We start from the raw sequence: 16,224 nt of genomic DNA, 5'->3' as shown, positions 1-16,224 counted from the left end.
TCTATTTAGTCTGTTTAATGTTGCTGCACAGTCTCCTTTCATATGGTAGGAGCAAAGCAAATCAAATGTCAATATCTAAGTCAGATATCCAGGCCAAAGCTTCCTGTGTAACAGCATGGATATCTTATAGGCTTCCTGCTAATTTCCTCTGAGGGCAGTGTTTGACGATGTGCTCCAGGGTCTGATTAGGAACTCCACCGTCGCATGATGGGGATGTTTTAATCTTCCATCTATGGAGGAGGTGGCAGCACCTACCATGACCAGTTCTGAGGTGTTTGATGGTTGCCCACTGTTTGCGAGGAAGGTTTGATCCTTCAGGTTGTACTGTGAGGTCCTCTATAAGGAATCCATTCGGTATGTCACAGTTCTTCCAAGCATTTCGCCATTAGTTATCAAGGCTGAGGGGCGATCACTGAAGGGCTTCGGCGATGGTCCAAAATGGCCTTCTAGATTTGAGACATGTTGGTGGTAGGTTGTTCAAGTCGGCCTGGATTGGCATGTCTTTGCTGGTATAGCGGTTGTATTCTCTGGAGACTGCATATTCGCGGCGTAGGTGCAGTGGTGCAATGTTTGCAAGCACTGGCAGCCAAGGTGTTGGTGTTGATAAAAGCATACCGGTGATAATTCTCATAGTAGAATTCAGCTGGACATCAATGGATTTGACATGTGGACTCGCTAGCCATGCTGGAGAGCTGTACTCCACTGTAGCTGCACAGTGATTTAACATGTTAAGTGCCACATCTACTATCACACCAAATTTTTTTCACCTACTCTACTATCCCACACAATGTGATTGACTCTTAATGCCTTAGAGTAACCAGGGATGGGCAATAAACACTGCCTTGTCAATATCATCCACATTTCAAAAACAAATAGAAAAAAATTGCTTTGGATATCTTGAAAAGTATTCAGAATACAACAGTTTGTAATAGCGGCTGTGTATCTAAGGTTTTACTCAGAATAAGTAACATTATGTGATGTTAATATGATAGCATGTACAACAAGGAAGTCCCTACTTCTTGAGAGCCCAGGCTATAGAATACCTTGTGTAGTCAGCCTGGGGACAGGCAAAGGACTGGGGGATATAAATTAGTAGGTTGATTTGGGGGAAACTTTGAGCTTGAAGTCATTGTGGATGTGAACATCACTCTTAAACCAGGAGCAGGAGCTAACTGTGTGCTCTCCCATGCTTACCTTTCTAATGTGCAGCTGGTCTGTTTGCAAAGTGGCTGCACTGTAAGTGGGGGGAGGGGGGCACCAGCGGTGTGACATTTTGTACACGGCACATGCTTGGGGTAATGACATCATGAGTTTTACATAGGATATACGGCACAGAAACAGGCCATTCGGCCCAACCAGTCCATGCCGGTGTTTATGCTCCACTCGAGCCTCCTCCCGTCGTTCCTCATCTAACTGTATCAGCATAACTCTCTCTTCCCTTCACCCTCATATGTTTGTCCAGCCTCCCCTTAAATGCATCTATACTATTTGCTTCAACCACTCCCTGTGGGAGTTGGTTGCACATTCTCACCACTCTCTGGGTAAAGAAGTTCCTTCTAAATTCCCTATTGGTTTTGAGTTTGTTTTGATGTGGTCACAATTGCAGTTTGCATGAACGATGACATCAGCAGATGGCCCTGGGGTGGTGTGTTCGCTGTCCCTGGGGCGGTGTGTTCGCCGGCCCTGGGGCGGCGTGTTCGCCGGCCCTGGGGCGGCGTGTTCGCCGTCCCTGGGGCGGCGTGTCCGCTGGCCCTGGGGCGGCGTGTTCCCCGGCCCTGGGGCGGCGTGTTCGCCGGCCCTGGGGCGGTGTGTTCGCAGTCCCTGGGGCGGCGTGTTCCCCGGCCCTGGGGCGGCGTGTTCGCCGGCCCTGGGGCGGCGTGTTCGCTGGCCCTGGGGCGGTGTGTTCCCCGGCCCTGGGGCGGTGTGTTCGCCGGCCCTGGGGCGGTGTGTTCGCTGGCCCTGGGGCGGTGTGTTTGCCGTCCCCAGGAAGGCCCAATTAAAAACTAACATGTCTTCCTGGCTCCCTGTCTGGAAGTACACAGCAGTGTAATCTTAATGTGGTCGCATACTGTGTGAGGCTTGCATTGTGGGAGCCTGCGGGCGAAGACCAGCATAAACAAAGGAGTTTATTGCAAGGCCTATTGCTTCCTTTTTGGGCATCCTGGGGACAGGCAGTGTCAGCTGTGGCTCAGTTGGCAGCACCCTCACCTCTGAGCCAGAAGGTTGTGGAACCGTAGTCCCACTCCAGGGACTTGAGCATAAAAATCTAGGCTGACACTCCAGTGCAGTACCGAGGGAGTGCTGCACTGTCAGAGGTGCCGTCTTTCAGATGAGATGTTCAACCGAGGCCCTGTCTGCTCTCTCAGGTGGATGTAAAAGATCCCATGGCACTGTTTTACATAGAAACATAGAAGATAGGAGCAGGAGTAGGCCATTCGGCCCCTCGAGCCTACTCTGCCATTCAATGAGATCATGGCTGATCATCCAAGCTCAGTACCCCGTTCCTGCCTTCTCTCCATATCGCTTGATCCCTTTAGCCTTAAGAAATATATCTAACTCCTTCTTGAATATATTGTGAAGAAGAGCAAGGGCGTTCTCCCCGGTGTCCTGGCCAATATTTATCCCTCAATCAACATCACTAAAAATAAATGATCTGGCCATTATCACATTGCTGTTTGTGGGAGCTTGCTGTGCACAAATTGGCTGCTGCGTTTCCTATATTACAACAGTGACTACACTTCAAAAAGTACTTAATTGGCTGTAAAGCGCTTTGGGATGTCCTGAGGTCATGAAAGATGCTATATAAATGCAAAGTCTTTCTTTCTTTCATCCTGAATGGAACTCGCGTTGTTCGAATACATCTGGCTGGAGAGCTCAGCAATGATAAATATTCAGTGATCCACATCACAAAAAATCACTGTGAAAGGGACTCCCTCACCTGCAGTTGCAGAACTTAAGACTTTCTGTTTGAGAATCAAGTGTCCAATCGGATAAACGACTAGGGCTAACTTTACCTTTCAATGTGTATTTATATCTTTCCGTGAAATATCAATCAAATATATTTATCAGCATGTACTGAACATGATTGTACTGCAGACCAAAGCAGAAAGCGCTGGAGAGCCCAGTATCTGCAGTAGTTTACTTTTTCTTCACATTGTAGGATTGCTGTGCCCATGGTCCAGTATCTGAGCATCAATCACCACATTCAAGAGACGAAAGGGGTTAAAATGGAAAATAAATTGACCTCTTGGAGCCATCCCCCACCCCAATACACAGCTGGTGTTCTAAGTAACCGATGGAAATAAGAAGCAGTTCCAAGTCCCCTTTCCCTGGTGTGGAGTAATGGGAATTGAAGACTGCGCTAGATTCTCGTGGAGTCATTGAGACGTGGATGTGAGTGATGCTCCCGTTCTTGGCCATAAGTCACATTTCGTTCTTAGCTCCACCCTGGATAGAGTTTCCCAGAGCCCAAAGGGGAGATGCTCGAGGGTCCGTCCAGTGCCAGGTTCGCTCTGGCTGCTGCTTTGCCGAGTCTCCTGAGCTGAGAGCATCGGAGCTGCTCCTGAGATCACTCGGGGACTGGCGCCCAACGCCCGGGAGCTCCTGCAACCATGATCCGGACCACCTTTTTCGAGGTAAGGGGATCGGAAATCGGTGCAAAAATGTGAAAACAGCGGCGTTTCCCTGCACGGTAATATTGAAAGAGATCTGCACAGAGAACACAGGGGCACTATATCCATGTAAGGGTCTATTGCTGTGGAGTCTGTTTTTATACTATATGGCTATAAGTAGTACATGGTAGGAGGCTACGCTGTATATCTTGGTGTTCAATGTACTGCCAAACGTAGATTGTAATTTATTGCTCTTATATTGCATTATGAATTGGTGCAAAAACAGAACATGTGCGCCACAGCACTTTATTTCTGCATGGAGGTGTCATTCAGAGAACGCAATTGCTCGGCTTGTAATAGCATGTAAGTAGTTTCAGTGTCAGTATTTTACCTCGTGCAATGCTCCAAATCCTCCAATGCATAGATCAGCTTAATAAACTCGTTTACTCTTCCACAGTTACAAATCCTGAACTGCACTGAAAAATCTTGCCTTGAGGGTAATCGCTTTTAGAACACGTGATAATCACGAGTAATGCCTTCGTGGAACATATAGATATATTTTATATATGGTTAATATAAAGGGAGTTACTAGGTTTGTCATTCGAAGGATTCTGACAATATTGGAATTGGGGAGAGTGAAGCAGGACCCGATTGCAAATGTCAGCAAAGATTGAATTACAGTCCAGTGTCTCAGACATTATACAATATATACTATAAATTAATTCCAGCCATTAACTCTCTCTGCAGTCCTGGTACTTTATATACAATATAGAATCATAGAATCATCCAGCACAGGAAGAGGCCATTGGTCCATCACGCTTATGCTGGCTCTTTGAAAGAGCTATCCAAATTAATCCCACTCCCCTGCTCTCTCCCCATAGCCATGCAGTTTTAGCTCCTTTATGTATTTATCCAATTCCCTTTCGAAAGTTACTGTTGAATCTGCTTCCACCGCCCCTTCAGGCAATGCATTCCCGATCATAATAACTGGTTGGGTAAAAAAAACTCTCACCTCACCTCTGGCTCTTTTGCCAATTACCTTAAATCTGTGTTCTCTAATTACCGACCCTTCTGCCAGTGGGAACAGTTTTACACTGTTAATTACAGCTGTTAACTTCCTCTGCAGTCCTGGTACTTCATACAATATATGATGAATTACATAATATGGATGGAAACGGCATTTATCAAAATGAACAAAATAAAAGTGGTATACACAGGTGTGAGTGTGCTGCTGCCTAGATGGAGTACTGTGAGGACAACATTGTGAAGTGCCACACTACCATTCACAGTATGGTTCAATAACCAAGAATGACAGCCTGGTGGAGTATAATAGCTCATGAGTAGTGGGAAGGTGGAACATATAGAATGATAGGTATAAGGAGTGAGCCACAGGATGCTGAGGTGGACAGTAATTTCACAGGTAGCACACAGGATGTCATAAAGATCAAAAGATTCATAAGTGTCCTCTGAACCTTCATGTTGTTGTTTCCTCACTTTGTTGTTTTAAAAAAAAAATTGTATACGGTGTGCTCAGTTAGTTCTTTAAAGATATATATATATATCTACTGAACAGCAAAAGGAAAACAAAACTGCAAATACCGGAAATGAGAAAGTGATAAATATAAATAAAAATGGGAAGTGCTGGAAATATACAGTGGGTTTATAAGAAGGGCCTGTCAGCTGTGAGTAGCACTCTCACCTCTGAGTCACAAGGTTGTGGATTCAAGCCCCACTCCAGAGATGTGAGCACAGAAATCTAGGCTGACACTCCAGTCCATTACTGAGGGAGTGCTGCACTGTCGGAGGTGCCGTCTTTCGGATGAGACATTAAACCGAGGCCCCATCTGCTTTCTAAAGTGGACCTAAAAGATCCCATGACACTATTTTGAAGAAGAGCAGGGTTGATTCCAGAGATGAGGGGGTTGACGTATGAGGAAAGGTTCAGTAGGTTGGGAATCTACTCATTGGAGTTCAGAAGAATGAGAGGTGATCTTATCGAAAAATATAAGATTGTGAGGGGGCTTGATCGGGTGGATGCGGTGAGGATGTTTCCACTGATGGGTGAGACTAGAACTAGGGGGCATAATCTTAGAATAAGGGGCTGCCCTTTCAAAACTGAGATGAGGAGAAACTTCTTCACTCAGAGGGTAGTAAATCTATGGAATTTGCTACCCCAGAGAGCTGTGGAAGCTGCAACATTAAATAAATTTAAAACGGAGATAGACATTTTCCTAGCAGATAAGGGAATTAGGGGTTACGGGGAGAGGGCAGGGAAGTGGACGTGAGTCTAGATTCAGATCAGCCATGGTCCTATTGAATGGTGGAGCAGGCCCGAGGGGCCGTATGGCCTACTCCTGCTCCTATTTCTTATGTTCTTATGTACCCCAGTGTCGTGACCAATATTTATCCCTCAATCAACATCACAAAAAACAGATTGTCTGGTCATTATCACATTGCTGTTTGTGGGAGCTTGCTGTGCGTAAATTGGCTGCCGTGTTTCCTACATTACAACAGTGACTACACTTCAAAAGTAGTTAATTGGCTGTAAAGTGCTTTGGGATGTCCTGAGGTTGTGAAAGGCGCTATATAAATGCAATTTTTTTTTATCTGAAAAGAGGCGAGTTAGGTCAAGGTTTGGCTGTGGACCCATTAGCTCTGAAGAGGGGTCTCTACCTCACAGTGCTCGTCTACCTTTTCATTTATGCAGATGCTGACAAATCCAAGGTATGTTTCCAGCATTTTTTGTTCCTATTTAAGTGCTTAACAGTATTTGGAGATGTTTTATGTGAAGAATAACAGCCTCACATAATAGGATTATCGCACAACATCACTGGGATAAGAATCCCTCTGGTCACTACGTGTTTCTGAATATTTCCTTTGCTTTGTGTTTCGACAATGGTGGGGCCTCAGATGCAGTGGGAGGCTCATTATTATAAATCGTGGGTGCAGTGCACCCGTAATTTTCTGATTAACCCCCTATTGTATGGGAGGCTTTGCCAGTGGAACAGGAAAATTCCACCCTAAGGTGGTTAAAAAGGCATGTGGGATACTTGCCTTCATTAGCCGAGGCATAGAATATAAGAGCAGGGAGGTTATGATGGAGCTGTACAAAACGCTAGTTAGGCCACAGCTGGAATACTGTGTGCAGTTCTGGTCGCCACACTATAGGAAGGATGTGATTGCATTGGAGAGGGTGCAGAGGAGATTCACCAGGATGTTACCTGGGCTGGAGCGCTTTGGCTATGAAGAGAGACTGGACAGGCTGGGGTTGTTTTCCTTAGAGCAGAGAAGGCCGAGGGGGGACCTGATTGAGGTGTACAAAATTATATGGGGCATAGATAGGGTAGCTAGAAAGGAACTTTTCCCCTTAGTAGAGGGGTCAATAACCAGGGGGCATAGTTTCAAGGTAAGGGGCAGGAGGTTTAGAGGGGATTTGAGGAAAAACTTTTTCACCCAGAGGGTGGTTGGAATCTGGAACTCACTGCCTGTAAGGGTGGTAGAGGCAGGAACCCTCACAACATTCAAGAAGCATTTAGATGAGCACTTGAAACGCCATAGCATACAAGGCTACGGACCAAGTGCTGGAAAATGGGATTAGAATAGACAGGGCTTGATGGCCGGCGTGGACACGATGGGCCGAAGGGCCTCTTTCTGTGCTGTAAAGCTCTATGGGCTAGAAATTCAGTAAGGCCCCGCCAGCTTTGCGCCCAGTTACCGCCCAAAGAGGGCTTCTGCGCCAATAGAGGAGTTTGCGCTGATATTCAGCGCAGCGGTAATGGCGGCGGTAGCCGGTAGCGCTGCGCCGGCACCGATGACGTCATCGGTGTGCGCAGTGCCCCGGTTCCGCCCCGATACCGGCCCGACCCCCATATTTAGTTGCGGCCGCCTCTTCCGCAGTGGCCGCAAACAACGTTCTGCAACCGTGGCCGTCCTGCAGCCCTAGTGGCGCTAGTTAAGGCGGAGGTGCGGCCGGCCGCTTTTTCGGCGGCCGCCCGCCCGCACCTCCTTCCCCGGCCTCCTCCACCACCCCCCCCCGCGGCATTGCCGGCTGCTTTCCGCGAGCCCGGCACTTCTCCGTGGTGCCGGGCTCATTTGCCGGCACTATCAAGCGGCGATCTCCCCGTTGCAGGCACCTCCCCCTTAAGAGAAGGTGGAGGCCTGCAGTACCGCAGCCTGCCGCCCCGCAGCGGGTGGCGCAGCGGCACCTACAGCGCTGAAATTCAGTTTCAGCGCCCCAAGCGGGGGCGGGCACACCCTGGAATAGCGCCCGGTTCCGACTTGGGGCGCAAAAACTGAATTTCTGACGGTCGCAACTGGCTCCGCGCGCAGCGCAAACTTTTGGGCGCAAGCGAGCTGGCGGGGCCTTACTGAATTTCTAGGCCTATGACTCTATGACAATCTTTTCAGGGAGAAAATTGAATAAAGCAAAACAAAGTGAGCTCATGGCAAGTTATAGCTGATGTTAAATATCCCCGTATGTAACTGAACATAGAAGCGTTTAACCATCCCACACAGAATGATTAACGAGTACTTTTTTGTGTGCATAATATATGATTGATGAGTAGAGATGGATCACAGCAAGTAAACCATGTGACTCCGCGCTCCATACTTGTGAGTGCTAAAGGTGAATGAGCTTTGACCCAATGTCATGAGAGGTTAACTGTTATCCAGTGCTGTCTTGCTATGTATTCTGTTTATATACCACATGTATACCTAGATTTGCAAAATAATGGCCCGGAATTTGCAGTCGGGCTGACGGCAAACTGACAGCGCTCACCATCGTTCTGCCTTTGAAACTGACCGCAACATCAGGATTTGGCGCCTGCGGAAATCCCGAAGTTGCGGTCTGTCATTGACAGCTCTGAAACAGGCCGCACTGTGTCCCCTCCCGACAGAGCCGGTAATCGGCCAAATCATTGAAACTGACGAAAACCTCGGCTCTTCCGCAGTAAGTACGCTGTTAAATTCCCCACTAAAAGATGGAACCAAAGGAATTAGGAGTAACTGGGGTTTTGACAGCGTTATTACTGCTAAACAAACGATAAGGGCCTGGAAAACTAATTAAAATTTTGTGCAGTGTAAAATTTGTCCATTTTAATAAAAAGTAAAATTTTAAAGAAATTTTTCAAAATTTTTTTTTTTACAAGTTTGTCCATCTTTATTTCAGGTTTGCCTTTTCCCCATGTGAGAGCCCCAATCTTTGTTTTGTTCTCTCTTATATTTTTAAAAAGTTAGAATTTTAAGAGCTTAGCCAGTTCCTTGTTCGCTGTCTGTGAGAATTCTGTCTTTTGATTGGCTGCTCAGACAGCCTGTTGACGTCACAGCAGCTTGCATAAGGGAATCCCCATTAACTTCCATTGATTTGAATTGAAGGTTGGAAAACACAAAGTTCTCGACACGGGGATTGCGAGATCCTTGTGCGCTGTGTACCTCGGGGCCAGCAGTGAACGCTTTCGCTTCGCTGCTGACCACAAATTCCGGGCAAATACTTCCAGTAATAGCACCTGGTCCTATTAACCACTGGTTAGCTGGAAACACCAGTGAAAACTGACACAAGTTATATAAAAGTACATATTAAAATAAGCTACTTTTCCAACTAAAGTTGCAGCACCTCCACGAGGGAGAGGGTGTATTTACACGATACACGATGTCCTCGTACATGAAACACAAAAAGTTAACATGCAGGTACAGCAAGTAATTAGGAAGGCAAATGGAATGTTGGCCATTATTGTAAAGGAAATGGAGTATAAAAGTAGGGAAGTCTTGCCAAAACTGTACAGGGCGCTGGTGAGACCACACCTGGAGTACTGCGTGCAGTTTTGGTCTCCTTATTTAAGCAGTTCAGAGAAGGCACACTAAGTTGATTCCTGGGATGAAGGGGTTGTCTTATGAGGAAAGGTTGAGCAGGTTGGGCCTAAAGTTATTGGGGTTTAGAAGAATGAGAGGGGATCTTATTGAAACACATTCTGAGGGGGATTGACAAGGTAGATGCTGAGAGGATGTTTCCCCTTGTCGGGGTATCTAGGACTAGGGGGCATAGTTTCAGAATAAGGGGTCACCCATTTAAAATGGAAATGAGGAGGAATTTCTTCTCTCAGAGGGTCGTGAATCTTTGGAGTTCTCTACCCCAGAGAGCCGTGGAAGTTGAGTCAGTGAATATATTCAAGGCGGAGATTGACAGATATTTGAACTACAGGGGAGTCAAGGGTTATGGGGAACAGGCAGAAACGTGGAGTTGAGGCCAAGATCAGATCAGCCATCTTATTGAATGGCAGAGCAGACTCGAGGGGCCGAATGGCCTACTCCTGCTTCTATTTCTTATGTAACAAATTTACATGCGCACTTTGCATTCTAAATGCGGGCATATAAATTTCAAATGGAAAAAGTTGACAGAAAGCACATGCAGACATATTTTAAATATATTATATAGATATATACTGCAACAGAAATTAGTCAAGAAATAAAGTAAAGTACAGAAATCTGATGAGCTCAGGAGTTCCCTGGAATCCCCTCATGGACCCTCCAGTCTGGGAAGAATTGTTTGAAGCCCATTCCCACAGTTAGGGTTCTAACTCCTAGAACTGTGTGTAACAGAAACTGGACATGCTGAAAGAATCTACTGACACAGCTTTCACTGGGCTGGGTGGCAGCTTATTCTATAAGTCAATAACCAGACATGGATCTATAATAAGCAGAGGTACTTTCAAATTCTGCAGTAAGTGCTTTCTCAGTCAGCTCTGTTACCTCCGACCTTCTCTACTAAGATCACTTCTCTTTTATAATCAAATTGCTTTTAACACCCTAACATATATACAAGAAGCTTTGCTCGGTAACAGCCTTATAGACAAAGTCAATTCTGATTCATGATAAAATTTTAATGACTAAAAATCATACTGACGCTATTCTATATTTGCCCTGAATTTGCGGTCGGAGGCGTACCTCTGGAGTACACCTCCGACCCGTGAAACATCCACAAACTTATTTCCTGGCTCCAAAGCTACGGAGAGTTCGTTTCGTGCGCCTCCAGGCATACAGGGCCTGCATAAAGGCCCACGGATCCCAGGGACGCAGGCGGTTCGGAAGCGGGATCACGTGGGCCCGTGTCTTCCAAAGAGAAAGGAGGATTCCATTGAATCATTTCCGAACAGAATCCCCTAATGACATGCAATGGAATCCCTAAATAATTAAATAATTTAGACAAGTCTAATAAATATAAATGTTCCAATTTTCAAATTTCATTGAAAGTCCCTTCATTACAACAAATACAATAAAAATTTAATTTTTTGAAAAGTAATTTTAATCCGGGCTAATAATTGCATAAACTAATTTTAAGTGTTTGTGCATCATTTTTTATTTTTAAATTAAAATTTTTAGATTTATAATAACCTTGATGCTGGTGAAAGCAGGCCCTACGCCTGCTTTTACCAGCCGTAAGAGTTTTATGGGCAATTGCTGGGCAGTAGTTGAGCAAATAGCCCAACTCTGCACCAGCGAAAGTGATTTTCCAGTCGGTTCTTATGATCTGTCAAGGCGAACCTTGACCGATCGCAAGTTCCGGGTTTTTGCGCATGCACAGCAAATGCAGAAACCCGGAACTTGGGAAGGATCATGAGGTCATACGCTCAGCGTACGCTGTCGAAGACACCGCAAATTCTGGCGAATTATCTTTGTTGCAATGACCAGTTGAAATGAATTAAGATGTTGCTGCTTCTTTTACGTAGCTCCCCTCTCCTGCATGTTGCAATAATTTGAGGTTACCCTTGAATAAACTGGAGCGGAATGTACAGGATTGTTATTTCAACACCTTCCTCTTGTTAGGAATGGGAATAGGCCATTCGGCCCCTCCAGCCTGTTCCTGCATTCAGTTAGATCAGGGCTGATCTGCACCTTAACTCCGCCTTACCCACCTTTGCTCCTTATCCAAAAATAATTAAAAAGGCTAATGGGATGTTGGCCTTTATCTCAGGAGGGCTGGAATACAAAGGGGAGGAAGTTATGTTACAGCAGTACAGAGCTCTGGTGAGATCCCACCTGGAGTATTGCATTCAGTTCTGGAGACCACACCTCAGGAAGAGTATATTGGCCTTGGAGGGGGTGCGGTGCAGATTCACCAGAATGACACCGGGGCTAAAAGGATTAAATTATGAGGACAGGTTACATAGACTAGGCTTGTATTCCCTTGAGTGAGTATAGAAGGTTAAGCGATGATCTAATTGAGGTGTTTAAGATGATTAAAGGATTTGATGGGATAGACAGAGAGAAACTATTTCCTCTGGTGGAAGAAACATAGAAACATAGAAGATAGGAGCAGGAGTAGGCCATTCGGCCTCTCGAGCCTGCTCCGCCATTCAATGAGATCATGGCTGATCATCCAATCTCAGTACCCTGTCCCTGCCTTCTTCCCATATCCCTTGATCCTTTTAGCCTTAAGAAATATATTCAACTCCTTCTTGAATATATTTTATGACTTGGCCTCTACTGCCTTCTTTGGCAGAGAATTCCACAGGTTCACCACTCTCTGGGTGAAGAAATTCCTCCTCATCTCTGTCCTAAATGGCTTACCCCGTATCCTTAGACTGTGACCCCTGGTTCTGGACTCCCCGGCCATCGGGAACATCCTTCCTGCATCTAGTCTGTCTAGTCCTGTTAGAATTTTATAAGTTTCAATGAGATCCCCTCTCATTCTTCTAAACTCCAGCGAGTATAAGCCCAATCGACCCAATCTCTCCTCATACGTCATTCCTGTCATCCCAGGTATCAGCCTGGTGAATCTTCGCTGCACTCCCTCCATGGCAAGAACATCCTTCCTCAGGGAGGACTCCAGTCCAAGGGGGCATGACCTTAAATTTAGAGCTCGGCCGTTCAGGGGTGATGTCAGGAAGCACTTCTTCACACAAAGGATAGTGGAAATCTGCAACTCTCTCCCCCAAAAAGCTGTTGAGGCTGGGGGTCAATTGAAAATTTCAAAACTGAAATTAATAGCTTTTTGTTAAGCAAGTGTATTAAGGGTTACGGAACCAAGGCAGGTAGATGGAGTTAAGATACAGATCAGCCATGATGTAATTGAATGGCGGGACAGGCTTGAGGGGCTGAATGGTCTACTCCTGTTCCGATGTTCCTATACCTTGATACTCTTAACCTAACAAAAATCTATCTATCTCAGTCTTGAAAGGTCCCAGCATCCACAGCCTTTTGTGGCAGAGAGTTCCATTATTCATTTATTGTTGTCATTTAACTGCGTGCAGTGATGAATTTACTGTTTATAAGAACATAAGAAATAGGAGCAGGAGTTGGCCATTCGCTCCTTCGAACCTGCTCTGCCATTCAATGAGATCATGACTGATCTTTTACCTCAACTCCACCTTCCTGCAGCATCCCCATATCCCTTGATTACCTTAATATCCACAAATCTATCGATCTCTGTCTTGAATATACTCAACGACTGAGCATCCACAGGCCACTGGGGTAGAGAATTCCAAAGATTCTCAATCCTTTGTTCACCAGTATAACATATGAAACCAAACTACAGTATCAGGAATCTTACTTTTATTTCTTATTTTAACACCGATTAAAGTTAGGCCAGTGGTACTGACAATGAAATCAGGTGTCTGCAGCACCCATAGTAAGCTGACAAATAAAAGCCTATAGGCCCATGCCTGGTGCTAAGATTTTGATGGCTCAGATGCAGGCTCCATTTCCGGGAGGACCGTAACCTGCAAGTGGCTCAGACAACTTTCAACTTCCTGACACCTTAATGTGGGGCAATGTTCCCACCTTCCAGTATATTGGGCGCAATGTGGAATAGCACCTTTCCCTCTTTCCCCATCATCTTTTAATTCATCCACCCCATTTCATTAGGTTTGCTCGATTCTGGTTGTTATCTTGTCCAAACACAAATGAACACACATATGGGGAAGATTTTCTCTGTTTGCTATTTATAGTTAAAAACCTTTGCCTTATAAACATGCTGATGATTTTTCTATAACGAACACACCGAGGGAATCTTTCCCCTTCATCACTATAGCAGCTAGTCCAAGAAAAGAGGCTGTAGTTCAAATATTTTACAAGACTTAAGCATGATCAAAGTGTCGGAAGATTACATAAACATAAGAGCCAAGCTTGCACTTTGCGAAAATCATTTGAACCCAGAGATTGCGTTACAGTCTGTAGCTCACTCCAACTCAACTGTCATTTGATATAATAATTCATGGCTAGATTATTTCTGTACATACAAATGATTGCAGTGCTCTGAAGTCTGTGTCGGCTATGGAGTTTGTCATTAGCTGCAACAATCCATGATGACTTTGTTCTGAGGGTTTTGCGATAGGATAAAGGGTTACAACAGGAACTTTTGATGAAAAGTGATGTAAGAAAACTACTAGGCACTTGGTCTGAGTATTAAACAAGGCTTTAATCAACTGTTTTTCAACATGGAGATCTAGTTGTGTCCTTCATTAGTTCCTGTTAAAGAATGTCCTGAGCAAGCTGGGCCCATGCCCGAGTATTTAAACTCTCCCTGGACAGCGCCGCCAGCAGGCCACCCAGTATTACTTCATAAGTCATTTCCACATGAATGACAAGATTCATGTCACCGGGACATTGCATAGTCACTACATATTACTTTAGAGTAAGAAGCCTTTTTTTTTTATCATAATGAAGCATTTTTGTCTAGGATTTAGCTTGGTATTGTCTTATTTAATTGGCATGTACATAAGGGCTTTAAAAACGAGTTTCACTCACAGAAGAATGCTCCAGCTCATTCCGTTGTAATAATTAGCTGGGGTTTTTTCAGTGAGTCTACTGGAGCCTTCAAAGGAACTGGAACCTGTCTGAATCCTCCATGGAAGAGCGTTAGTTAAGCCAGATAGTGAGAAAGGGGGAAAATTAATGACAGCATAGCTTGTAATAGAAGTTGCAAACTGGTTATTGTTTCCATTACAATGAGAGGCTAGTTATACTGACCAACTACTGTAAAAATACACGTGGTGTTACTACTTCGATTTGCTCGTTCTATTACCCTTTAGTAAATTTGTTTTTCACTTAAAAGCTAAAACAAGTTCTCGTGTAGTGTTATTCTGCTGCCTTCCAAAGAGGAGCAGGATCCTGTGAAGACAGAGGATCGAGCCTGTGGCTGAGACAATCATTTCTCAGGCCCGTCAGTATAAACACTGACTGATATCTGAGGCATCAGGGCCCCCACCAGGAGAGTAACCTGAAACCAAAAGGAGTAAAGAAAGGTAAAAGAAACCCAAATACATAACAATACATAGTCTTCATTTTCAATTATGCCTTTTCACCCTCTCTAATAAAAATATTATTAATAACGGAGGTGGCGGATTTAAAAATGCTTCTAAACCACCCACCAGTACTATTGGCACAAAAGCTGACATAAACTGTGCATTTCAATGTTGACTCTCAACTGGGAGCAGTTTAAAAATTTTCTTTCATTGAATTCAACTAAGATTACTTGCTTACTTGGGTCACATGTTACATGGTAGTTCCAGGTACATACGATGAGGTCCATATAAGGTTCTGTTTAGTTTGCTTCAACTACAGAATGAGGGTTGATTGTGTCATAGAAACATAGAACATAGAAAAATAGGAGCAGGAGTAGGCCATTCAGCCCTTCGAGCCTGCTCCACCATTCAATATGATCATGGCTGATCCTCTATCTCAATATCATATTCCCGCTCTCTCCCCATAGGGTCACTCCTTGTTACAGCATAGGGTTTGGGCTAAGCGGGGAGGAGAGGGTGTGCCAGGATGCTTATCTGGCACTGGTTGTGGGTAAGGGTGTATCGTCATCAATGGTATTTACATGGGCAGTGGGAGCTGGGACCTCCCCACTGTCTCCTCAGTGCAGGTCACAGAATTCTTAGGCCACGATTTCCCCTACCGAGGTGGGAGCACAGCGGGCGAGGTCGGTGGTGGGTCCCGGTCCCCGGTCCCGCTCTTGTCTCCATGCTAGCTTCCCACATGACTTTACCCTGATTGGGCTTGTTAAGCCCGCGCTGCAAGGTTCCCGGCCAATTATAAGGAAGCGGGTCTGATGACGTCATCTGATGACATGTCATCAGCCAGTTACCTTAAAGGGGCCTGTATAAAACACTGGTTCGGCCTCAACTGGAGTATTGTGTCCAGCTCTGGGCACTGCACTTTAGGAAGGATGTGAAGGCCTTGGAGAGGGTGCAGAAAAGATTAACAAGAATGGTTCCAGGGATGAGGGACTTCAGTTACGTGAATAGACTAGACAAGTTGGGGTTGTTCTCCTTGGAGCAGAGAAGATTGAGAGGAGATTTGATAGAGGTGTTCAAAATCATGAGGGGTCTGGACAGAGTAGATAGAGAGAAACTGTTCCCATTGGCGGAAGGGTTGAGAACCAGAGGACACAGATTTAAGGTGATTGGCAAAAGAACCAAAGGTGACATGAGGAAAAACTTTTTTACGCAGCGAGTGGTTAGGATCTGGAATGCACTGCCTGAAAGGGTGGTGGAGGCAGATTCAATCACCGCTTTCAAAAGGGAGTTGGATACGTATCTGAAAGAAAAAAATTTGCTGGGCTACGAGGAAAGGGCGGGGGAGTGGGACTAGCTGGAGTGCTCTTGCAGAGAGC

The 16,224-nt window shown here is 45.3% G+C and overlaps 1 protein-coding gene and 1 long non-coding RNA gene across 4 annotated transcripts in view; one reads left to right on the top strand and one right to left on the bottom strand.

The window, feature by feature from the left end:
- Positions 1 to 16,224, bottom strand: part of LOC147122313 (uncharacterized) — a 120,909-nt gene that overhangs the window by 10,395 nt on the left and 94,290 nt on the right. The window lies entirely within an intron of this gene.
- The window catches only part of LOC147122312 (very-long-chain enoyl-CoA reductase-like), a 109,382-nt gene continuing 96,543 nt past the window's right edge, over positions 3,386 to 16,224 (top strand). Inside the window, exon 1 of one of the 2 annotated variants that reach the window (XM_085983295.1) lies at positions 3,386 to 3,635. In XM_085983295.1, coding sequence (XP_085839421.1) covers positions 3,401 to 3,635 — 235 coding nt within the window. In that variant the 5' untranslated portion in view covers positions 3,386 to 3,400. The remainder of the gene's footprint in view (positions 3,636 to 16,224) is intronic. The other variant, XM_085983297.1, reaches the window with a different exon arrangement.

This window comes from Somniosus microcephalus, chromosome 3 (genome assembly GCF_052327205.1).
Source record: "Somniosus microcephalus isolate GS21.2 chromosome 3, FLI_Smic_1.0, whole genome shotgun sequence".
Lineage (NCBI taxonomy): Eukaryota > Metazoa > Chordata > Chondrichthyes > Squaliformes > Somniosidae > Somniosus > Somniosus microcephalus.
The sequence above is the reverse complement of the archived record's forward strand: the minus strand, read 5'-3'. Positions and strand labels throughout refer to the sequence as shown.